Source organism: Panicum virgatum, chromosome 7N, assembly GCF_016808335.1.
Source record: "Panicum virgatum strain AP13 chromosome 7N, P.virgatum_v5, whole genome shotgun sequence".
NCBI classification, from domain to species: domain Eukaryota; kingdom Viridiplantae; phylum Streptophyta; class Magnoliopsida; order Poales; family Poaceae; genus Panicum; species Panicum virgatum.
Genome location: NC_053151.1, coordinates 29570647 through 29596416, shown reverse-complemented (window position 1 = coordinate 29596416; position 25770 = coordinate 29570647). Strand labels below are relative to the sequence as shown.

Sequence of the window (25770 nt, the reverse complement as noted above, 5' to 3'; positions counted from 1 at the left end):
ATGCTCAGCATGCTCTTCTTTATTTTTGGAATATATAAGAATGTCGTCGATGAAAACCACGACAAACTTATCCAACTCGGGCATAAACACCGAGTTCATGAGATACATGAAATGAGCCGGGGCATTCGTCAATCCAAATGACATAACGAGGTATTCATAAAGCCCATATCGTGTGGAGAAAGCCGTCTTTGGGATATCTTCGAGCCTAATTTTTATTTGATGATAGCCCGATCGAAGATCAATTTTGGAGAATACCTTGGCCCCGACTAACTGATCAAACAAAATATCAATTCGGGGGAGTGGATATTTGTTTTTGATTGTGACGGCATTCAAAGGCCGATAGTCCACACACAACCTGAGGCTTTCATCTTTCTTTTTAACAAAGAGCGCTGGACAGCCCTAAGGTGAAGTGCTAGGACGGATATAACCCTTATCAAGTAACTCATGCAGTTGCTTCTTTAGCTCTGCTAACTCATTGGGTGGCATATGATAAGGTCTTCTGGCAATTGGTGTCGTTCCCAGTTGCAATTCAATGGCAAACTATATCTTACGGTCAGGTGGCATGCCTGGTAAGTCATCCGGAAAAACATCCGGGTATTCACACACCACGGGTATTTCAACCAGACTTTTGGCCTCAACCTGATTCACCGTAGGTGTTGAAGATATATGGTCCATCAGATTCAAAGTCATAGAACCATGCAGAGGAGAATTAATGTGCACATACTGAGAAAGAGTGTCCAGAATGACTCCATGAACCCCCATCCAATTCATGCCAAGAATAATATCCATTTTCTGAGTTGGTAACACTATAAGTTGTGTGGCAAAAATCTTTCCCTGTAACTGCAAGGGTACTTGCCTAACAAGTTGATTGGTAATTAAATGCCCCCCCGGTGAATGAATATTATACGGCCTTGATATATTTTCCACTATCAACCCAAGTCTACTGGCACATTCATTGCTAATGAAAGTGTGAGAGGCACCAGAATCAAATAATACAGTAACAAGGAGATTGTTAACTGAAAACATACCCGCCATCACTTGAGCTGCCTCAGGAACATCCTCTAGTGTGGTATAGTGCACACGTCCTGGCTTGAAATGAGCCACTTTCGGCTTCTGATTGTGCTGATTAGAACCCTGAGCTTGCTTAGGTGGCATACGGCATTCACGTGCATAATGACCAACTTGACCACAGTTGTAACATGGAGGGAAATTAGGGCGTACACCCTGTGGCTGCACCCACGTCTTTTGCACATTCTGCTAAGGTACTGGAGATCTGGTTACCCCTTGAGGCAGTGGGTACTGAGGTGGTCTATACCCCATCTGATGCTGTGTTGGCCTATAACTTGACTGCTGTTGCGGAGGCCGATATGTAGTCTGATATTGTACTGGTCGGTACACCGGCCGATGCTGATAAGGTGCACGAGGGGGTCCGGCTTGAACTAGACGAAACCTCTGATTAGCCTGACTGCCTTCCTCTTTTTCTCTGCTTGGTGAGCTATACGAACGTCCTGTTGAGTGATAGCCCCATTAACCAGCTCACTAAAAGTGTTGAATTTGAACATGATCAAGCGCTCCTGGAGCTTGCTGCTAAGCCCCTGCCTGAAGCACGCTTGTTTCTTTTCATCTGTTTCCACATGATATCCAGCATATTGAGACAAGGTGTTGAAAGCTTGAGCATATTGCATCACAGTATTATTGCCCTATTTTAGAGCCAAGAAATCATTGAGTTTCCTTCGAATAACCCCTGCAGGGATATGATGTGCCCTGAAAGCTTCCTTGAACTCATCCCAAGAAAACCGAGTGCCAGTAGGGAACATAGCTACATGATTATCCCACCACGTACGTGCAGGACCTCTGAGTTGTTGAGCTGCAAATGATGCCTTGTCATTGTCATTATACTGATATAGAGTGAACTTGGACTCAATGGTTCGGAGCCAACTGTCAGCTTCCAGTGGCTCATCCGCCTTATGGAAAAGCGGTGGCTGAGTACCCAGGAACTCCTGATACCCAGGGACAGGCGGCTGATGGTTGTTATGATTTCCATGCCGCGGCGCTGAACCTTGCTGCACAAGCTGGCGGAGCAGTGCTGTCTGCTCATCACACCCAGTCAACATGGCCGCGATTGCCTCAACCAAATTGGGAGCCGGTGGCGGCACATTATCACCATTGTACGCAGGGGAATCACTACCGATGTTCGGCATTCTGAAATTAATCATGAATCAATTAGTCCCAATATCTGATTAAATTAAATAATCATGATAGCAACTAATATTTAATTCATGAAAAATGCTGAATTTAGAACACCGATTAAATAACTCAATATTTGTATCACTACTTTTTATGCCCAATAATTGCAACAAGAATAATTGGACCATGCATGAGGGTGGTACAACCATTTTTGCATCAACTATTGAATTCAACATAGGCCCCAACTAAATCTCAAAATCACAAATCTTTGCGGTATAGATTTGACAGTATCTCCCAAAATATACGTCCAAAAATTTATAACTTTTGCAAGTGAGTGGCTATCGAAATACTCTACAACTTTTGTATAACGCGCGTTTATCGCATGGACCGTCTTCACGAATTTTTACGTACTAAACTTCGATGCTACGAAATTTTTTACCGCATAGATCATACTTCACGAATTTTTACGTACTAAACCTCGGAATTACCATAAGTCGAACACTAAGATGATATTTTACAATGGGGTTACACACCTACAAACTCAGTCCAAACATATACAAACCATATTCCTATCTTACATCAGAGTTATTCTAGTCATACTATAAGATCTAATTGTCCTCAAGACATTTACCAAACTACAATACTATGTTAGCCCTTCCTACATCCAAAGTCTAGCTACTCAACGCGGCGGCTGGTACCGAAGACGCGCTCAACCTCGATCCCACGCGCGCGTAACTCCTCCTGCAGGCGTGCCACGTTCTGCTCGTTCACTAAAATGGCCGTGGACCCTGCCTGAGGTGGGACGTCGTTCTGACCGACTGAACTCTCCGCATCAGACATCTCCTGAGGCCCAACTCCTGACTCGACACCTGACACCTGAGGTGGTGGCTCAGGTGGGGCTGCGGCCTGCTGCTGCTGAAGCTGCAACTGGTGCACGTTCCCTAGTGCAACCTGAAGCGCGTCCTGTAAGTGGTCAGCTAGAGCCTCCTGGTCGTCCACCTGCTCAGTCAACTCCTCAATCTGCTGAGCCTGCTCCGCTAGCTGCTGTGTCTGCTCCGCTAGCTGCTGTGACTGCTCCTCTAGCTGCTGTGACTGCTCCTCTAGCTGCTGTGACTGCTCCGCAATCTGCTGAGCCTGCTCAACTATCCTCTGCTCCTGCTCCAAGAACTGCTGTGCCAGCCACACTACCTGCTGACTCTGCTCTGCGAGCTGCTGGCTCTGTCCTAAGATCTACTAAGTCTGCTCCTGTGCTATGGCGTGAGCTGTCCGAAGTCCCTGCTGGTAGAGTGTGTTCTCACTCCTAAATTGGTCGCACACACCCAACATACCGGCGGCGTAGCGGGCGATCCTGGCCAAAGCTGGGACGTGGCCTGGAAGAGTAGGGTCCAACAGAAGAGAAAACCGCTGCCTCGAGTACTCCGAAGTCACTCTGATAGGAAAACCAACCGTCGAAGCAGAGTAACTCGCAAAGATGGGCTCCTGCTCACAAAACTGGGTAATGGCCATCGTAGCTGCACGATCCCAAACGCTCAAAATCTCAGCACCCTCAGCGTGCACCTCCCAAGGGTCAGACGGAAAGACACCGAGGCGTGCCGGAACTCGCAGGCGAGCCTCCCAACCAGAGATGCCCCCCTCGGAGGACACACGACCGTAGTACTGGGGAGGCTCAGTGTGGCCAAACTCCTGGAGCACCTACGGGAAGGCCCTCATGGTGAAGACAAGTGGAACGCACCCACCCGTCCTTGTCAAAGTGGAAGTCCGACAAGGCCGCCATCTGCGAAAAACGCCGACAGCGGTAAGGAACATTCCCAAAAGAAAACACGAACTCATAACTTATAAAACTGTAAACATTTACAGCACTCTAGAAAAACAAAATCCTTTTAATTTCAAACTTCCAACAAAAATTCACAACACAAATAACTCGCTAACCCACTCTTATAATGCAATGAATGGTATCATGCATGATCGTCCTACGTCACCCTTCCAACAAAAATTGCCGACAATAATAGGCATTATACGTGGTCTTTCGGTGGCAACATACGCTCTCAACTATATAATCGATTTCTACACGCCTTAACTTACGCGTTCGTTTGTTAGTGTACCTGCAGAAAGCACATGATATACAGATATGTGCATATATCCACGACTGGACCCTTCGTGCCAGCACACACGAACGGCCCCCATGTGTCCTACGTAGGGCTAAAAACGAGCCGAGCCGAGTCAGGCTCGGCTCGGCAATTTCACGAGCCCATAGAAGAGGCTCGGCTCGGCTCATTATCGGCTCGCGAGCTGGCTCGAGCCGGCTCGCGAGCCACAACAGCCCATTGCATTACAGAGCAGTTTTTGTAGGAAAAATGCAAACGACAAAGGCTAGAATAAGGCAAACAACAATGTTCTTTAAGTCTTAACAGCAAGGTTCTCTTAGCCCCACTAATTAAGTTTATGAATGTAACAGCAAGGAAAAAGGCATAAAGTTCATAACAGAATGTAGCTTTGGTGGGCTGGCCGCTGGCAATTTGGGCTGGTTGCTTGGTTTGGCCTCAGCTCGCGAGCTGGCTCGGCTCGGTGTTTTAGCGAGCCGAGAAAAGAGGCTCGGCTCGGCTCGTTCCAAGCTCGCGAGCCGCTCCGAGCCGAGCCGAGCCGAGCCGCACCGAGCCCGAGCCGAGCTTCGAGCCGCGAGCTTTTTTTCCAGCCCTAGTCCTACGCCACATGGGTAACGCATATGCAGTTGCCCATATATTCACACATACATCACCATCCACTATAGAGATGACGCCCATGCGTTCAACGCTGCATGGACAGCGTTGCATACGTTACCGAGGCAACATATTCACTTCCCGTACAAATCGCCTTACGGGACACCCAAGGGTAAACGTATCCCAAGGTACACGGTCATAACCAATCGCATGACAGATTTACATCTCGTAACATTGCCTTACGAAATGGCCGTGCTCACAATCACACGGTGGGAAGTCCGCACTCCATATCAGGCAGTAGATAGCGACAGGCTCATTTGAATGGAGCCTTATCACCTCCTCGTATGCTCATCATACGGGACCCGCGCACGTATGAAACACGTGGGCTATTCTAAGGACTACCAAGAATGCTCACCTTGCTTACCTTAGCGTAGGTGCGTCGTTACAATATTAAGTAAGGGTTATGCAAGAAATTAAGGTTTAACAGAAAGAAATGTGCTGGAAGTCAGTGAATATAAATATTGCCACTAATTTATAAATACCCCAGTACTATGTAGGGCTTAATACGGATTTAATCGTAAAACGCGACTGAAACGATTTTCTTTATACCCCAGAAATTTGTTTTTAATTTTGAAAATCTAGAAAATAGTCACATCCATACCACGTCTGGTGTATTTCGGATCTGATACCAGCTGTGACAGAACCGCCAAATTAAAACTCAAAATTAAGCTAAATGGCCATCATTTGAACACATCAGGCACATTTGACTTAACGGTTTAATTTGACAGCCCTTTCGGCGCTGACCTTCCGATCGAAACAAACACCAGTAGTCTCACACGAAGGTGAGCGCAGGCAGTACAAACATGTTGAGTATATAAAAATACAAAATACAACTACAATACCGAGTAGGGTGCATCAAGTTTACAAACCTGGTTTGAGTACATAAAATAATACACAAGTGCATCTTCAGTTAAAAACAAAGTCCGATATAGGAAACTTGACATCTATAATACATGAAGAGCAGAGCCGAATCACACACTTAGCCCACGGGTGTGTGATTCGGTAACTAGCAGAGACTAAACATCTGGCCCGGCCACCTCCCAAGCATCCGCGCCAAGCTGGATGAACTTAGCACAACAAGGGCAGAAGTCTATCTCATCCTGATCTGAAATAGTTTGAGCCACAACCCTGAGTATACTAATACTCCGCAAGACTTACCCGACTACGGGTATACATAGCCCATTATCAAGACATGCACGACTTTCTGGCTGTGGTTTATTTTGCGGAAAAGCAAATAAGAGTGAGTCCTTACTTTCAATATTTTAGCTCAAAATTAAGAATGTGTACCTATTTTCTATGGTTTGCATTTCTATACCAATCATTGTGGAAAAACAATTGATTAGGTACAACTATACTGATCATCTCATTCCCTTCCATATTCTTACTACGATGTGACTCGGAGATCAAGGTGCTCATGTCTGAGAGCGACTGACGGCGAATCGATCCGATTTAACCTTGCAAGGTGAACCTAACCAACACGACACGTATTTGCCCCGTCGGACAATACGAACCAACCATTCCCCTCCCCGTCTCGAACTACAGAACCGCCCCACTTGCATATAGTCAACCGAGCTCTACGAGAGACCACCAAAAGTAAACATATGCATCCCAATTCTCCGCGGCCACTCAACTGCCCTAAGGGGTGGGTAGAAGTTCTGTACTTTCGAAACAAGGCAGTACTCGGCTTACCGGTTTCGACTACCTCCTACTCCCGGCATGCAGTTAGTACAATTCAAACATGATCAGCAGGGCCGACAACGGTACGGTCCTTAACCGACACAGACGGGGCTTGACAATTCCCGCCGGTCTCCAATTTCTTTCCTTTCCTCCATATTCCAATATTCCATAATCAAATCATAAAGACATCCTATATCTCGCGAGTAACAGGAAATTACTCGACTTCTACCGAATCCTATTTTTAGCATGGCAATGATAACGACATACACATACTAGTATTCCGACCAATGGAACCTAGGAATCATGCAACTAGGGTTTCATCCAACGCCTAGAAACTTAATGCATAATCAAGTAAATATATATATAACATTTCATAAGTTAAAATAATAAGTTATGCTCCGGGGCTTGCCTGCGGGCTGCTGCTCAATGCTAGTGTCCACTGGGCCTTGGGCCGGGTCGTCACGAAACTCCTGCGGGGCTGGCTCTGTCTGCTCCTGCGGCTCCGTGATCACCTCGTACACGACTTCCTCGGTCGCGGATTCTATATGTATGCATATAAGACAATGTGTAAATGCCAATATGACTTGGTAATTAGAAGATAAACATTAAACAAATTAACACTTTACATAAAATGATGCAGGTATGGTGATGATTAACTTTAACCCTAAGTGTTAGGAACAACTAATCTACCTAAGTATCAAACTAGAGCACCATTTAATATCAACAGAACATGACTTGCAAATACATTTATTAAATTACTTCTCATGATTTCTAAAGAATCTTATATATAAAGATATTATTTATCCCTATGCAAATGTACTAGCTAGGTACATTTTATAAACATGTACTAAACTATGCATTATGATCATGAAAATTTTACAGTGAACCACTCATACTTAAAGTAAGCTACTGCAAAAAAAATTCATAATTTTTAGATTAACAGACCTATAGAAACAAATTAAGCAAGACTAAACACAATCTAAATTTTTGCAGGGGTAAAGAGGTCATTTCGCCATCATAGATATTTTTCCTCCATAGATCTTACTCTAACAAATCCAACAAAATTTATCTCATATTTTTCACATTTTTCCTTGATTTATAACACATTTTTGAAGTTTCAGCACAAACTAAAAGAACTAATTATCCCTAACCCCTGACCGTGGGCCCCATCGGCCAGTGGAACAAAACAGGGGGCGGCCCGGCCAGGCGCGCACGCCATGGCGCGGCTCACCGGCGCAGGGGGGGAGGCCCGCGGCGGCGGCGGCCGACGGCGGCCCGAGCGGTAGTCCGCGCGGCTCGCGGCACGGGGGAGGGCGAGGCAGGGCCCGCGCGCGCGGATCTGGGCAGCGGAGTAGCCCGCGGCGGCGGCGGCGCAGGGGAGACGCGGCGGCGGCACGGCTCGCCGTTCCAGGCGGCGATGGCGCAGGCGACTACGGCGCGAGGCGGCTCGAGCACCAGTGCTGATAGGCGGCCTCGGTGCGTGCGCAAGGGTGGCGTGGGGCGGCGTGAGCGCGGCCCGCGCCGTGCAGCGGCGGTAGGCGGGTCGGCCGGCGGCGGCATGGCCGCAAACGCGCGCGAAAACTCGACGAACGCGCGACGCGGAGAGGGGCATGAGCATCACGAGATTACCACGGCTCTATTTGTGTAGTTGGTTGCGGCGGGGATGGTCGGTGGCGGTCTGGCGACGTGTGGCTCACGGCGGCGCCATGGCGGCTCGAGCCGAGGGGAAATCCGCGATTCCAGGGTCTGCCGGGGTTGGGGCTGATGTTGGAGTAGCCTGGAAGGAAGCTAGAAAGATGAATGAGCCTTGGGCGCGCTGGATTTGAAATCCATGGGGATTTGGTGGCCGGATTTTTGGATCGAGTAGAGTAGCCCGCTTGCTCTGTTCTCGAGCTTTGGGGGTAGACGAGAGGGCGCAGGAAGGAGTGGAGGCATGTGGCGAGCTCAGGAAGGCGGCGTGAGCGACTTGGCGACGTCCGACGGCTGGAAAAACGGGATCGCCCTCCACGACGGCAACGCACAGCGGTGGAGTGCTTCGGGAGAGGTCGGCCTTCATTACCGCGCACTGTGCCGCACAGGGAGAAGGGAGGGTGAGAGTATGACAGGTGGGGTCCACGTGTAAGCTTCTTCAATATTTTTGAATTTCCAATTGAATTTAATTTGAATTGTTACACGTGGCCAAGACAAGCGTCCGCCCAGGTCGGCTCCGTGATTATTTATTTATTTATTTAGCAGCTTCGAGAGGGCGTGCATGCGTCGGTGTTCGTGCCGCTCTCTGATGATCACGCGCTCGCGCAGGCCTAATCCAAGTTGGCTTCTTCCTGATGCCTGCGCCGCCGCTGTTCGCTTAAATCCTAATGGTGGTGATCGGCGCTGGAGGCCTGCGGATTCGGCGACGCTGCATTCCATTTTCTGTTTCTGGGGGAGGATAAGGAGGCGCTGTATAAATAGAGATCGACGTGCTCCCCGCGTTGCGGGCGGTGATGTGGATCGGAGCAATGGTGGCGCCGACGCCGCCGGTGGTGCCCTCGGAGCAGGCGCTGGCGGCGGAGACGGCGGCGATCGTGTCCGCGCTCACGCACGTCGTCGCCAGCGGGCGCGGGCCGCCGCGCCCGGCTACGGCGATCGTCGTGCCGTGGCAGCACGCGGGCGAGGGAGGCAGCAGCAGCGGCGCCGGCCAGGAACAGCTCGCCGGCGCGGTGGTGGGGCACGGCGCGGCGGCGCCGGCAAGTACCGCGGCGTGAGGCGGCGGCCGTGGGGGAAGTGGGCGGCGGAGATCCGGGACCCGCAGAAGGCGGCGCGGGTGTGGCTCGGCACCTTCGCCACCGCCGAGGACGCCGCGCGCGCCTACGACGCCGCCGCGCTCCGCTTCCGCGGCAGCCGCGCCAGGCTCAACTTCCCCGAGGACGCCACCGCGCGCCGCGCCAGGGACGCCGAGGCGGCCAGCGCGGGGCTGCCCGCCGCGCTGCTGGAGTCGCAGGCCGCCGGAGCCGGAGCCGGCGACGACATGGCCGACTACCTCGAGTACTCCAGGATCCTGGAAGGGGGCGAGCCCAGCGGCGGCATCATGGACGGGCTCTTCGGCGGCGACGGCAACGGCCGCTTCCTGGGGTCGTGGAGCATTGGGACGTCGCCGCCGTCATCGGGCTCTGGCGCCGCCACCTCCGCTCCTCTGCTTCGTCACAGTGATGGCGGGAAGCAGAGCAGCAATGATGTGCCGCCCATGGAGATTAATTTGAGAGTTTTTTTCCTAGTATATATATATATATATATATATATATATATATATATATATATATATATACAAAAAAAAGTAGAATTCATTAGTCTACAGGCGACTGCAACCATTTTGCTACATACACTAATCGGTAGTTCATTCAGGATAGCAGACCGTGGCCTCATAGAAAATTTCATTGTCGGAAGAGAATATTTCTTTCATGTAATTTTAATTTCTTATTCAGAATAAATGTGTTTGTGACTATGTTTCTGCTCAAAAGTAGATCTCTTCATTCATTCCCTTGAAGAAAACACACACTCGCATGATCTAATTTCGGCAGTGTACCATCAGTTGTGGTGATTCCTGTCACGGCCTCCAAAATCCAATTATCTTAAATGAGTAAAATACACTAGAGGTCCATCAACTTTTAGGAGTGTGTCACTTAGGTTCATCAACTTCAAAATTGCATTTCTGGGTTCATGAACTTATAATTTGTGTCACTTAGGTCCACGAATTCTGAAAATTCATTCCCAAGTTCATACCCCTCCACCTATTCTTCATGCACTGATATCGCACTAACATGAATCTACATGATTCCCACACATTGCTGGAGTTTCATCAGAGTGGTGAAATTTGAGCTCCAATTTCAAATCAAGTGCATAGGGAGGGGAGAGGGGGATGAAAGACTTGTTTTTGGAGGTTATTGACATGCATTGGGATTCAAAGAGGGCTTCCAGATTGCCATTGATGAGTTCTGGATCTTATATTCAGATATAACCCTGTAATATGGGTGGAGAGTAGGGGGTGATTGTTTTGGAAAGATGGAGCAAGTTATAGAGGGACTCAACAATATATGTACCGTGGTAGGGGATATTATATCCTCCATAGCGTGGGTGGCTGGATATGGTGGAGCACGTTGTTGTGGCGAAAAATCTTGTGACGATGTTAGAGTTAGGTCAACCCAGAGTGGTTATCGGTAAGGGGTTGAAAGGTATTCATGGACAACTATATCGGGGCAACTTTTAAGAGTATATAGCCACACGATTGCTCATGGATGAAGTTCATGAGCCTAAAACAAATTGTAATTTCGGAGTTTATGAACCTAAGTGACACAAATTACAAGTTTATGGGCCTAAAAATGCACTTTCATAGTTTATGAACCTAAGTGACACGAATTATAAGTTGATGGATCTAAAAATGAACTTTTGAAGTTCGTGGACCTAAATGACACACATTTACAAGTTGGTGGACCTCTGATGCATTTTACTCTTCTTAATATAAAATTAGAGATATATAACACCGCATGCCAAATTTTTTATTTTTATTAAATTTGATAGGTTGCCCATGTTAAAATAAATAATGGTCTTTCTTTTTTACAATGCAACCCTTTAAATACATCGTTAATTGGTACTTCCTTCATCTTGAAATACGTTAGTATAAAATATTTTAGTTTGTCCTAAGTTAAGCTATTTTAGGTTTGACCGAGATTATAGAAAAAAGGTGATAATATTTTAAATGTCAAACAAGATAATTAGATCTATTATTATAAATTTTTTAAATTATTTATTTGATGTGCTCTATAAATTTAGTTAAACTTAGACTAGTTTGATTTACAATAAATTAAAATATCTTGAGTATTCCATTAGACATTAGAGCCGTAACTCGACTTCCCCCACATGATGACATATCGTAACATAACACCGGAGCGTTAAGACATTGAGCACTCGGCGTATTTGCCATTCTCATTGACTCCATGTTTCCCAACTCTTAGAGTTGCCGTGGCTTGATGCTACTTCCTTTGCTCAGTTCCTATACATCACGCCTAATGTCACATACCGAAAAATGCACCAAAATAAAACACGCGCTAATTATAATTTTTCGAAATCTTTCATCGTTGAGCTCAATCCTTTATTGTCCAAGAGTCGTTTCCCGCCTGATCTCCCGAACCCCCGATTACCAATCACTGTCGCGGCCTCTCTTTTTTTTCCTTGTGCCGCGCGTCACGAACCACCACGCCACCTCCCGCCAAAGCCGCGGCACGCGGACACGACAGCCGCGCGTGCCCGACCGGCGCCGTGGTCGCTGCCGAAATTTCCGGCGCGAATCTCTCTCCCTCTCTCCCCCTTTCTTGTTTTTTTCTTTTCTTTTTTTCCCTATATCATTTTCCTTTTTTTCCCCCTTTTCTTTTTTTCTTTTTCTCTCTCCCCTCTCTCCTTCCTTCTCCTTCTCCCTCCTCTGCTCCACGCCCGCGCGCACCCCGGCCCTGCTCACTTGCCCCGCACGCGCCGCTCCGCACGCCCGCGTGCTGCAAGCCGCTCGCCGCACCGCTGCTCGGCCGCACGCGACGCGCGCCACCCTGCTCCTCCCCGCGAACGCGAGCCGCCGCTGCCTCCACGTGCTCCACACGCACGCCCCCCGCGCGCTCGCTGCCCCGCTCCGCTCAGCGCCGCTCACGCGCACGCGCCGCGCACAGCACCCGCCATCACCGCGCGAGCCGCCGCTGCCACGCGCGCTCCCCGCTCCGCCCACGCGCATACGCACGCGGAGCGCTGAGCCGTGACGAATGCGCCAGGCCGCGACGCCGCGAGCTCCGACGAGCCCACATGCGCGCCTGGCCACGCCGCGCGTCGCTGCCTCGTCCGGCCGCACAGCGCGGCACTGCTCGCCCTGCCTCGACGCCCACGCTACCGCCGCATGCCACCCCGCGACGAGCGAACGCGGCCGGAGCGCCATTACTCCGCCCCGCACTACTCGCCGGCCGCCTCCCCCGCCTTCACCTACCCCGCTCCGCCCACCGACCTAGCGCGCCTATAAAAGGCCCCCCAGCGCCGCCCTCTCGCTCCACGACCGCCATCCCGAACTCCTAGCACCACCACTCACCATCACCGCCGCCCCGAGCACCGGCCACCGCGGAGCTCTCCTCCCCGCAGCGCCGCAGCCCAAACCAAGGTGGGCATCGGGACCCCCAAGACCCTCTCCTCCTTTTTCCCTCGGATCCGGGCCGCCTACAAGCTCTGCAGCGCCGCCCCATGCCCGCCGCCGCACCCCGTCGCGGCCAGGCCGACCCAGGCCACCTCTGCCCGAGCTGCGGCCGGGAATCGACCTCGCGGGTCTCTCTCTCCCTTCTCCCCCACTCCGGAGCCACCCCCGAGCCCCTGACCGCCGAGATTGGCGCCGCCGACGCCCCCCATTCCCTTCCTCTGTTCTGGTCGGGAGGGAGGAGGAAGAAGGGAGGGCTTTTTGCCCAAAAGACCCTCCCTTTCCCTTTATTTCTTAATGAAACCTCCCACCTTTGGTCCTTTTTGCAAAACAGACCTTGCCTAAGTTTCTTTTCCCAAGTAAACCCTTTTTCCATATAAACATAATTCTAATTTAGTCCTTAACCTTTTAGAATAATCCAGATATTTCCAAAAATTACAAACAGGCCCCTGCCTTCTCAAGATTAATTACAACTAGGCCCCTGACCCCTTATCTAGCCCCTGAACCTTTATAAAACTTATCATTTCATGCGCCAAAACAACTCCGATCGACCCGAAATTTTACCACGCCCCTCATGACATAATGTTGTCCATGCCATTAGGAAACCGCCTCAAAATATTACTCCGAACTCTATATCTTGATTATTTCCGATTCGAGCTCAACGATAAAACTCCTATTTCTTTTTCTTGATTGTGTGTTTGTTTGTACGTGTCGTAGACCACGGTGTGAACGAAGGAGAGCCCGTTGACGAGCAGTACTGCGAGCCCGCGAACGAGGACCAGTTCCGCGACCCCGAGCCCGAAGGACAGTGCTTTGACCAGGACCTCCCCGAAGACTTCGAAGACGGCAAGTTCAATCCCATCCTTTGATGCATGTTGTTGTCCTAGTTTTTATAATCACAACCTAGTGGCCTGTCTTATAAAATTGCATATGTTTTGCTTGCATGAAAACACGGTTGGATAGCCACCCCTTGATTTGTGATAACCATTCCTTGACCACCTAGATTAATGTCTGGTTTTGCTTGGACGTTAATCGATACTAGAACGCTTAGGACCTACTACTTTATACAACTTGTTTTATAAAGAAAAGGTGTGTGTGTGGGAAGGGATAAAAGTGGATTTTCGAAAGATGAGTCTAGACGGGATGGATGGCATTTCAGTGTGATTTGCCGTTTGGTGTGCTCGTGCCGGTGTGGCAGGGCAAGGAAGGGAAATATCCATCTTGTCACCCCTAAGGACCGAGTTGGTGTTACATCTCACCTAACTCCACTATCGTGCAAACCACTCGACCGTTGTATGGGCAACGACTTAGCATAAATCCCTCTAGTTAGTCTGTTAGCCATCAGGAGAGCTGAGAGCGACGGGTGACTAAGGAGAAGGGATAAGCCCCGAGTGACTTATGCCCCGGTTAAACCTAGGTGAACGGTCGATGACCCCTTGGTGCATCCCGTGATGGCTAGTCAGGTCTAGCTAAGGTGGGTAATGGCTCTGTTGGGATCTGCACCGACACTAAGGTGATCGAGTTGCGGTACCCCGCTTGTGGGTAAAGTTGCACACCTCTGCAGAGTTAAGAATCTATTCGAATAGCCGTGCCCACGGTAATGGGCGAGTTATGGTGTGGTCTCACAACTAGTGTTTACTTTGGGATGGGTTGGTGTGAGTTGTTTTGGAAATACGTCCGGTAGTTGTGCCGTGTGCTACGGCGGACGAGGAGTCCGGTAGCAGTCTTAAAATTTGGATCCTGTGAGGATCAACCCTTGGTGTTACTCGGTATAAGAAAACTGATTTTAAAAATGCTTTCTTTCAAAAGAACCCCTGCATAAAATATTACTTTCCGCAAATCGAACCCTAGCCTTATCCTTGATTTACCCTGTGCAATATACTCAGTTTATACCCCCTCCGTGGGTGTAGTTGGACTTGCTGAGTACGTTTGTACTCACCCCATTCTTTATTTTTACAGAAGAAGATCCAGACTTTGTACCTGATGACGTTAAGTAGGGGTACCGTCCTGCACCCAGCCTTGCCTGTGGATTTGGGTCACCCGCAGGAGATACCGCATGGCGCAAGACTCTGATGATTTTCTTTTTATATTTAATATTGTTGCGTGTGTATGGATTGTAATCCTCGCAATAGTGGCGCTTCTCTGCTCACTACCGCGTAGAGTTGTACGGTAATGAACCATCTGATATAATAAATGTGTCATCAGCCTCCTGGGACTGATATTTGTAACACATTTAAGTCTTCTCTTATGAGGGGACGCTTCACCTAATGATTCTTTTAGCGGCTAATATTTCCTACCTTAACCTCAGTTTCTAAATCTCTCTACATTTTTAGAATACATAAAAGATTGCTTCCCATCCCAAAATAACAATTGCTGTGTTCACTTAGCTTGTCAGCCAACCAGCCAGCAGTACTGTTTTCTCATACTAAATCAGCACCAACCACCAGCTACCAACCAGTCAGCAGTACTGTTCTCTCATAACAAATCAGCACCATCCATCAGCAACAGCCAAGCGAATACAGCGAATATATTTCTTTCATTTGAATATAAAAAAAGGATACGTGAGACGATATATAAGATGACTAATATATACCAAACTACTAATATAGTTTTTTAGGGCACAACTACCAATATAGTTGGCCAAGCTATATATATCGCCGCTACCACGATCTGTTTTCACTACTAGAAAAAGACTCATTCGTTCATAGCCATTAGTACCGGGCATGAATTAGTCCGTACAAATATTGGCACGCAGCCATTTTAGGACCGGGCTCAAATTTGAAAGCCCCCGAAGCCATTTTAGTACCGGGTCAAGACACCGACCGATACTAAATGTCGTATTTTAGTACCGGCCGGTGTTTTGGTACGGTACTAAAATGGCGCGGCCATTTAGTACTGGCCCAAAACACCGGCCGGTACTAAATTTCTCCACCGCCACCACCGACCTTATTAAACATCTACCACCATACAGTACGCCACACAATCTCTATCTTCTTCCTCCTGCCAAGTCCTCTCATCCTCTCTCTCCCTCCCTCTCCTCAGTCAGTCCGAGGGCGCGGTGGCCCTCTCCGTCGACGTGGGGGGCCAAGCCCGCCTCCCGGCGGCGCGCGGGGGCCAGGCCGGCCTCCGGCGGCGGCCGCGCGGGCCCACGGCGGCCCTCCGGCGGCGCGCTAGGGCAGGCGGCCCTCCTGGCGGCACGCGGGGGCAGGCCGGCCTCCCGACGGCGCGCGGGGGCCAGGCCGCCCCTCCCGGCGGTGCCTGCTCTGTTTCTTGTATTTTTTTCGGATTTTTTTTTAAAATTTGTGATTGTGAAATGTATTATTCTGAAATTTGTGATTGTAATATTTGTGATTGTGATGTGATTTTTTGATTGTGATGACCGGTGTTGTGGAAAGGAAAAAAGAAAGAAAATGAGAAAAGAATGATTGTAATATTTGTGATTGTGATGTGATTTTTTGAATGTGACGAACGGTGGCGCGGGAAAGAGAAAAGAAAGAAAAGAATGAAAATGAAAAAAAGAAGCGGGAATGGAAAAGCGTTTGGGCACAAAAGATTTACCGACCGGTACTAAAGAGACACTTTAGTACCGGGCAGCTTGACCGATACTAAATGACGTGTCATTTAGTACTGGCCAAGCGGTACCGGTCAGCTACCCGGTATTAATGGGGGTTCTGACCCGGTACTAAAGGTTGTTTTTCTAGCCGTGTTTGCTCAGTCGGATCGAAATGGCTAGGCACAAAAGTTGGGTTAAAAAAAGATTATTTGGGTACGATATATAAGATGACTAATATATACCAAACTATGAATATAGTTTTTTTAGGGCACAACTACGAATATAGTTGGCCAAGCTATATATATCGCCGCTACCACGGTCCGTTTTGCTCAGTGGGATCGAAATGGCTAGGCACAAAAGTTGGGTTAAAAAAAGATTATTTGGGTTCTAATAAGAAGAGGGGAAAAAAAGAGAAAGAGCAAGCATACTTGTCGCATGCTGGTAGAGATGGCAACCATATTTGAAACCAATAAGTACTTGGGTTAGTAGCTAAGCGTGAACACCACACGCGGCTGACGATGGGCAGGACATGCGGTAGAGTTTTGTGATGGGAACCACGTTCAAAACTTTTCGATGTGGTACTAAAAACCCATTTTCTTCTAGGAAGCGATATATTATTAGCCTTTGAATCTTTTCCGTGTTTATGTGATTGGGCCAAGGCCAGTGTAGGACAGCATGATGGGCCAATTGGAAACGGCAAGTTGATTGTGATTGACAAATGCTACTGTTGTTGGCTGGCCTGCCCGCCCTCTCTCTGGACTCTCATCATCCGCAAAGCTTTCCAACCATTTAACTGAAAGTCCACAACGAATAAACACATGTTTTCATCAGGCCCATATAATAAACGTCCGAAAAAGCTCTTATTTGGCACTGCAAAATTTTTCATTCCCTTATTTGCCAGTGCAAATTGGGCCCACTTATGTCACTGACTGTGACAAATTAAATAAGGGTATGACAAATTTACAATGGCATCCTAATGGTTATAAGAGCTCCGGTAGCATCTGAGGTTCTGGGTTCGATGCCACTTGGGAGCGAATATTCTAGAATTTAACGGCGTTGTGCTTTCAGTGGTAGGCAACATTCCCGTCGACAGCGAGACGCCTGTGGTGACTTCGTCAATCTCGAGGATTTACCGGCTCAGTCTTCAAAGATGCTCATAGGGATAGGGTTTGCGTACGTGTGTTCATAGGGGTGTAAGTGTGCGTGCGTTGTGAGTGTCTGAGTTGTACCATATAATCTCAAAAAAAAAAGAAATTTATCCTATAAATTCTCAGTGCTTAAATGCATCAATTACTCTTACATACTAAACGACGGATGCAGTCACCACTTTTGTCACATGTGAAAACCATTAGTCATTTGCATAGTAAAAAATGTATATCTTAGCACAGAATGTTCTTAGAACTCCATTGCCAAAATGTGCTTATGTTGTACATTCAAAATGATTAAAAATCTTATGTGATTGTGGCCAGATGAATGACCTGGTACTTGAGATATTGGTGACATATTATATTATCATTTTGATTGATCTTAAGGATGATAGACATCTATTCCGGTCTATGTGTGTCCTCCATAGTGATTGACCACTCGTCTTATTCAAAACTAAGCGTGCATATTAAGTTGCAGGCATCAACCAATCCGGGAAACTTCTTATTTGGCATTGCAAAATTTTGCAATTCCCTATTTGTCATTGACAAATTGGGCCCACCTATGTCAGTGACGGTGGCAAATTAAATAAGGGTTCAAGAGGATAGCCACGAGGTCATTTAGTCATTTACCTAGTAGTTATACAAAATGGATATCTTATCTTACCACCGAATTTGAGACGCTTTTCTTTGAACTCCAGTGCCAGAATGTAGCCTTCAAGAGGATAGCTCGTTCTAGTGTATCGACGTGCTACTAATAGTCTAATATGATAAACTCGTAGTGCTGGAACGAAACCATTGACCCAGGCAGCTCACTCACCTCAGCTTGGGAGCGGACAGAGAGTCGAAGACGATGACGACGGCGGGCGGCGTCTCATCCCGCGGCGTGCTGGCGTTCGCGGACCGGCTGGACGTGCTGCTCGTGGCCCTGGGCACGCTCGGCGCCGTCGCCGACGGCTGCTCCTACAATCTGCTCCTCGCCTTCGCCAGCGACGCCGTGAACTCGCTCGGCCGCGCCCACGGCGCCGCCGCGCAGCAGCAGGGCGGCGCAACGACGACCAGCGACGGCGCGCGGTTCGTGCACGATGTCGACAAGGTTCGCTCGCTCGTCGTGCTCACCATCATCGATCGGTGTGTGCACGATCGATTTGGTTGCTTTGATTCCTTTTTTTTTCTGGATGCAGTCGTGCCTGAATTTCGTCTACCTGGCGCTCGCGGTCTTGCCGGTGGCGTTCCTGGGTGAGTGCGAGACAGCTTGAGGATTCCCGTGACGAACATTTCAGTTTGATTTACACGACGTTTCAGAACTCATGTGAACCCATATTGGCCTGTTTCTGGTAAACATGGACGCGTATTGATTGCAGAAGGCTACTGCTGGAGCCGGACGAGCGAGAGGCAGGTGCGGCGGATCAGGCGCCTGTACCTGCAGGCCATGCTGCGGCAGGAGCCCGGCTTCTTCGACTCCGGCGACGCCGCCGGCACCGCGGAGATCATCGGCGGCATCTCCAAGGACGCGTCCGTCATACAGGAGGTCCTCGCCGAGAAGGTGCACGTGCACCGGCCCGCGGCCGCCCCCCCCCCCCCCCCCCCCCCCCCCCCCCTCGATCGACGCGTGAGAGCTTTGTTTTGTTTAGCACGATGTCAACCTTAGTCTCACTTAACAATTTCTGTCCACTGGGGTTTCAGAAGAAAAAGGATTCAAAATTATCTCCGTCCATTGATTGGAATCTGGACTCAGTCGTGATGCTAATTGGTTAGGCTGCCATTTTCTGGAAACGATTAAAATGTTAGAATCATGCTCATCCGGTCGTCATAAACTTTGAATGCAGACGAAACGGAACAAGTGGGCACATGGCACAACACACAGGGTATATGATTACCTGGAAATGCTCCGTAAATCTATACAGTAATGATGCAAAACAGCTAGTTTCATAACAGAACACTGGATCTCAAAATGGAGCCAAATGAAGTAATGATCCATAAATCAATCCAGTATAAAGATGAAAGCCAAGCAGTTCTATAGCACAAAACATATAGTTTCGATAGCGAGGTCACAACAACAAAATGGGGAAAATATAGACAAATTCAACAAAGCATCATCCACACATTTGGTTTGATTATTCAACGAGAAGTAATTCCTCAAAAAGAAAATTCAACGAGAAACAATAGAAACCGATAGATCGATTGTTTTTCTTTTTAACTCTTTTTATGTGTTACTACAGGTTCCTCTGTTTCTGATGCACTCTGCAGTTTTCATCTCTGGACTGGCCTTCTCCATCTATTTCTCATGGAGGCTGGCCCTGGCCGCTTCTCCTCTAGTCCTGCTTCTAGTGATCCCTGGGCTTATCTATGGCAAGTACCTCCTCCATCTCTCCCGCAAGTCGCGTCACGAGTACGCCAAGGCAAATTTCCTGGTCGAGCAAGCACTGGGCTCGATCAAGACCGTTTACTCATTCACCGCCGAGAAAAATATCATCCAGAGGTACGCAACACTCCTTGACGGCACGATCAAACTGGGGATCAAGCAAGGCATCGCGAAAGGTCTCGCAGTTGGATGCACCGGCATTGCTTTCGCCATCTGGGCCTTCCTCGCTTGGTATGGCAGCAGATTGGTGATGTTCCGTCATGAAAGCGGAGGGAGGATATATGCTGCGGCGGTTTCCTTTGTTTTGGGTGGCCTGTAAGTTCTTCAGCCTTGGTTTCCTACTGTTTCATAACTCTTCTTGATGAGTTGATTCTATATATATAGATAGAAGACAAACTTACTGAAATGTTGCAGATCCCTTGGGGTGGCTCTCCCTGAGCTGAAACATTTAACTGAGGCATCTGTTGCTGCAACAAGGATTCTCGAACAGATAAACCGTGTCCCACAAATTGACGCTGATGATTCAAAGGGACTTATGTTGGACCAACTTCGGGGAGGGATCAAGTTTGAATCTGTCCACTTTGCGTACCCATCAAGACCAGATATGGCAGTTCTACAAGACTTCAACATCCAGATTCCTGCTGGACGAACTGTTGCTTTAGTTGGGTCCAGCGGCAGTGGCAAGTCAACTGCAATAGCATTGGTGCAGCGGTTTTACGATGCAACCAAAGGTACTGTCAACATTGATGAGGTTGACATTAAGGAACTCCAGCTAAAGTGGATCAGGAGCAAAATGGGGCTTGTCAGCCAGGATCATGCTCTGTTTGGTACCTCAATAAAAGAGAACATCTTGTTCGGCAAACCAGATGCATCCATCGATGAAATTTACGCAGCAGCCATAACAGCAAATGCTCACAACTTCATTAGGGAGCTTCCCGAAGAATATGAGACCAAGGTATGCCCATCACAAAAACATTCCGCAAACCATAACTCTCTGCCTCCCATACTTTTTATGGTTGCCCTTTTCGCAATTCTTGCAGATTGGCGAGCGAGGAGCATTGCTATCAGGTGGCCAAAAGCAGCGAATTGCCATTGCAAGGGCAGTCATCAGGAACCCTGTTATACTTCTGCTTGATGAAGCCACGAGTGCACTTGATCCCGAATCAGAGAAGCTTGTGCAGCATGCCCTTGATAAAGCATCTATGGGAAGAACAACACTGGTAAATCTCCATTTCCTAGAGCCTCCAACTTTGTCTTGCTAAAATCAGAAACTCTCCATTGTGATGCTAATATGCACATTACCACCCATCAGATAGTAGCCCATAAGCTCTCCACAGTGAAGAAAGCTGATCAGATTGCAGTACTTGATGGAGGTACAATAGCGGAAATTGGTACTCATGACGAGCTAATCAACAAGGGTGGCCCATACGCAAGACTATTGAAATTGCAGAAGATGGTCAACTACATCAATCAAGAAAGTGAACAGCTCAGGTCTTCCTCCACGACAAGGACCAGTACCAGTGGTCCTAATGTGTCCAGTGCAAGTCCAATGCCAGTCACTAAAACTGTCTCGATAACATATAATTATGTCATTCCACCACCTGCACCATCTTTCTTCAGGCTTCTTGCAATGAATGCACCAGAGTGGAGGCAGGCAGTCATAGGCAGCCTATCTGCACTGGTATATGGTTTGTTGCAGCCCATTTATGCCACAACCTTTGGCAGTATGGTCGCTGCATTCTTTGTTCAGGACTACAGTGAGATGAATGCAATCATCAGGCGCTCTGCCTTTATCTTCTTCTCATTATCATTGATATCCATTGTTGTGAATCTTCTGCAGCACTACAATTTTGCATACATGGGGGTGCATCTTGTTAGGCGCATCCGAATCCAAGTACTTGAAAAGATCTTAACCTTTGAGGTAGCATGGTTTGATGAAGAAACTAATTCAAGTGGTTCATTGTGCTCGCAGCTAAGCAACGAGGCTTCTCTTGTTAAAACCCTTGTTGCAGACAGAATCTCCTTACTTCTTCAAACAGTTTCTGGAACTGTAACCGCAGTGACAATGGGTCTGACATTAGCTTGGAAACTTGCTCTTGTCATGATAGCTGTACAACCATCTACAATGATATGCTACTATGCCAAAAAGACAGTTCTCGCAAATGTGTCAAGGGACTTGGCAAAAGCTCAGCATCAGAGTACTCAGATTGCCATAGAAGGTGTTTACAACCACAGGATGGTAACCTCATTTGGATGCTCATCGAAGGTTCTTCAGCTCTTCGAGCATGCGCAAGTGGAACCACTGAGGAAAGGAAGGAAGATGTCGTGGGTAGCAGGGATCACCACAGGGTTGTCACCTTGCCTCTTATATTTATCATGGGCACTAGACTTCTGGTATGGTGGAAAGCTGGTACAGTCTGGGGAGATCTCAGCAGCTGATTTCTTCAAAACCTATTTTATCCTGATGACGACAGGAAAGCTGATTGCTGAAGCTGGTAGCATGACATCAGACCTGGCAAAGGGAGCAAATGCAGTTGCTTCAGTGTTTGAGGTATTGGATAGGAAATCTCCACAAAATTTACAGGTACATTTCCATCAGTAGTCCCATAGACCAGCATCCTTGCAAACAAATATGATTTTACAATGCTACATTGCCATGAATCATAATGAGAACTACGTTGCAGGTGGGACAAGACAATCAGAAGAATAAAATACAAGGGACAATAGAATTCAAAAAGGTAGATTTTGCATATCCAACAAGACCACAATGCGTTATATTGAAGGATTTTAGCTTCGATGTGATAGCAGGATCAAGTGTTGGCCTAGTTGGGAAAAGTGGTTGTGGTAAATCAACTATCATAGGCCTGATCCAGGGGTTCTATGACGTTGCCATTGGAGCTGTATGCATTGATGGTATGGATGTGAGGGACATAAATATTCCTTGGTATAGAGGACAGACAGCTCTTGTTAGTCAGGAGCCAGCAATATTTTCATGTAGTGTAAGGAACAACATTGCTTTTGGTAAACCCGAAGCTGACGAAGATGAAATTGTGGAAGCTGCTAAAGCTGCAAATGCACATGAGTTTATCTCGTAAGTCATAAATGTTTCTTCCATCCTCACTCCATCCATTTATCTGAACTCGCATTATCCGACATATGGAATTGAGAGCCTATTCGTTTTCAGATCTCTGAAGGATGGATATGATACTGATTGCGGCGAGCATGGCATACAACTCTCAGGAGGACAGAAACAAAGAATTGCAATTGCAAGGGCAATAATACGGAATCCAGCAATACTGCTACTTGATGAAGCAACTAGCGCTCTTGATGCACAATCAGAGAAAATGGTACAGGAAGCTCTAGATCGAATCATGTCAGGGAGGACAACAATTGTGGTGGCACATCGTCTAAATACAATCAAGAATTTAGACTCAATTGCAGTCCTAGGAGAGGGTAAGGTGGTGGAGCTTGGAACTTACCCACAGCTCATGAACATGAAGGGGGCATTCTATAACCTTGCAACACTTCAGAGATGAACCAGCAGACATTATGTAAATGCCACAACCAGTGCTATGATAGGTGGCCTGTATTAGCATAAAACACATCTATTTAGAACATTTGCAACTACCCAGTGAATGAATTGGAACACATTGAACTAGCATTGAGAACCAAACAAAGAGAAAGAGGTTGTGAATATTTGTGATGCCTCTCTTTTTTCTGCATGAAGTTTTGGCTATAGAATGATCAGGTGAGTCTGGGATTATTTCCTTTTAGGAAAGTAGCTCCTTTGGGTTTTCCTGGTTTTGGGTAGCTTTAATCTATACTACTGCTACTTCTCCTATTGATATGAAAAATACAAAGCCCTCCTATGTATGCTCATTAAATAGAACAAATTTAGGATTTTTAACGTTCCGCGGAGCCACTCCTTCAGAAATTAGTGAATGCATGACATATGTAGAAATTTCAGACAATTTGACATGAAAATTTTAGTTTGCATGACATATGCAAATTTAGACAGGAACATAACCTGAAGCGAAGTTTACCAGCATTAACTTAGCTATAGTTTGAGAAACAACAGGAGGTTACAACTAAGAATATTATGTAACCACGAAATATAGGTCTACAGTTTATTTGAACATTCTAGGACCATAACAAACAGCAAGCATGATACTAAGTGAATTCCAGTTAGGACTGGTCACTTCGGGTTTATATGTAATTACAATTAAATCGACAGAGATGAATAGTTGGATACATCATGGCACATTAGAGTAGCTTAGGGTAAAAAATCTGTGCCAACGTGTTTAAATTTAAATCGGTAAAAGCAGGTAATAGATGTAACTAATGTTTGATTTTGTTTACTGGGACAGCACCAAAAACAAAATACCTTCTCTTCAGTTTCAGCAAAGACAGCCCCAACTTTGTTGCATGGATCGTCTGAAAAGGGAGGAATGCTTGACATCGAAATGCCCCTCCAATCCAGCAGCAAAATCAAATGCCTCCTCTGGGATGCCTCTCCACACCGCGTAGCTTGAAGCTCACCGCCCACCTGCTCGAAGAAACCCGCGGACGACTGGCGCCCGGAGCACTGCGATGGCATGGCCCCGTAGACTACTAACCGCGGCACCGGCAGAACTCGTCACCGGTCGAGGAGCGACGCCACATGAGGCCGTGCGCGGCGACGCGCGAGCGACCACCGGTCGTCCGCCGTGGCGTCATTAAAGGCCGGGCCGGCGCCTGGTCCTCTCGGTGTACGGCGAGGAGCTGCGGCGGGGCACGAGCGCCGCCGCAGACGAATGGTCTAGCAGTCCGGCCTGGTGTGGCAGGGCATTTTTTCCTGAGGCAATTCCCTCTAAGGTGCTTTGGCAGCAGGAAACCAGCGGGATCCCTGAGTTTTCCTGGGCCAAAATCCCAAGGGCCGATCTTCCCCGAAAAAATTCCTGGCGCACTTTGGAAGCCCATCTGCCCGGCCTGGAAGCCGCTTCCCCTCCTATTCCACGAGAAATGATTCCACATCTCTGGTGGCCGGGAACGATTCCACATCTTGTGACTCGCGAAGCTGCCCCTCCGCCGGGCTCGGCGACTCGGCGCCGCCGCCGCCACCTCGCCATCCGGCCACCGCCGCCCCGGCATCCGGACACCACCGTTCTTCCATCGCCTCGGCATCCTGGCGCCCGCCAACGGTAAGCACACCTCCACCGCCTCCACCGCCGCCGTCTCCCCCGACCGCGCTCACCTGGCGATCCGACCTCTCCGCTATGCTCTCGATCTGGGACTCTGATACCCACGCGAGTGGCATACGCCTCGGCGAGGACGACGAGCTGCGACATTCTGTGTGCTAGGGTTTCGATTCTCATCCTTTCTCTTTCTTGTAGCTCGACGCCCGACTGGAGGCTGATCCATGCTGCGGCCATCTCGACGCCCGGCTGGAGACTGATTCGGACTGCCTGCGCCTGCCACCTGCCGACTGCCGACCGGACCGCGCGCGGCCCAATCTCCACTGCCCCCGCTTGGCTCCCTTCCTCGTCCCAAGATCCAGTGAGTACTTCCTCCCTCCTCCTTGTCCCAAGATCCAGTGAGTACTTCCTCCCTCCTCCTTGTCCCTCCCATTTTCTTGCTGGAAAAGAAGCTGGGAAGAACTTCTCTACTTGATACTTGAGTTCAACCTTCTGAAATTAGGACAAGACGTGAGCATGTGCCGTAGCTTATCTTCTCTGTTGTGGTAAATGATAAAATTCTTGCACTCTGTTGCTGCAAGGCCTATTTAGCTATCTATTACAGATGAAAAGAAAAAGAAAATGACAATACTAAGGAGTGTGTACCCTGCTTGATTTATCTATTTGGCTTTTTTGCTCTATTTTATTGCAACTAGTGATCACTATGAGTGAGGTACTAGT

At 48.2% G+C, this 25770-nt stretch overlaps 2 protein-coding genes across 2 annotated transcripts; both read left to right on the top strand.

Annotated features, from left to right (window-relative positions):
- The first annotated feature begins 8948 nt into the window (after nucleotides 1–8948).
- On the top strand, nucleotides 8949–10120 carry LOC120681118 (ethylene-responsive transcription factor ERF110-like). Its single transcript, XM_039962653.1, has 3 exons — nucleotides 8949–9250; nucleotides 9286–9861; nucleotides 10082–10120. The coding sequence occupies exons 1-3, from the start codon at nucleotides 9104–9106 to the stop codon at nucleotides 10118–10120; spliced, it is 762 nt and encodes a 253-aa protein (XP_039818587.1). The 5' UTR covers nucleotides 8949–9103.
- Nucleotides 10121–18328: 8208 nt separating this feature from the next.
- LOC120683396 (putative ABC transporter B family member 8) lies at nucleotides 18329–23572 on the top strand. The gene is made up of 9 exons (XM_039965476.1): nucleotides 18329–18607; nucleotides 18696–18750; nucleotides 18876–19057; nucleotides 19734–20191; nucleotides 20291–20831; nucleotides 20917–21096; nucleotides 21189–22460; nucleotides 22561–22967; nucleotides 23061–23572. Exons 1-9 carry the CDS (start codon nucleotides 18365–18367, stop codon nucleotides 23410–23412), a joined length of 3690 nt encoding a protein of 1229 aa, XP_039821410.1. The 5' UTR covers nucleotides 18329–18364; the 3' UTR covers nucleotides 23413–23572.
- The last annotated feature ends 2198 nt before the right edge of the window (nucleotides 23573–25770 follow it).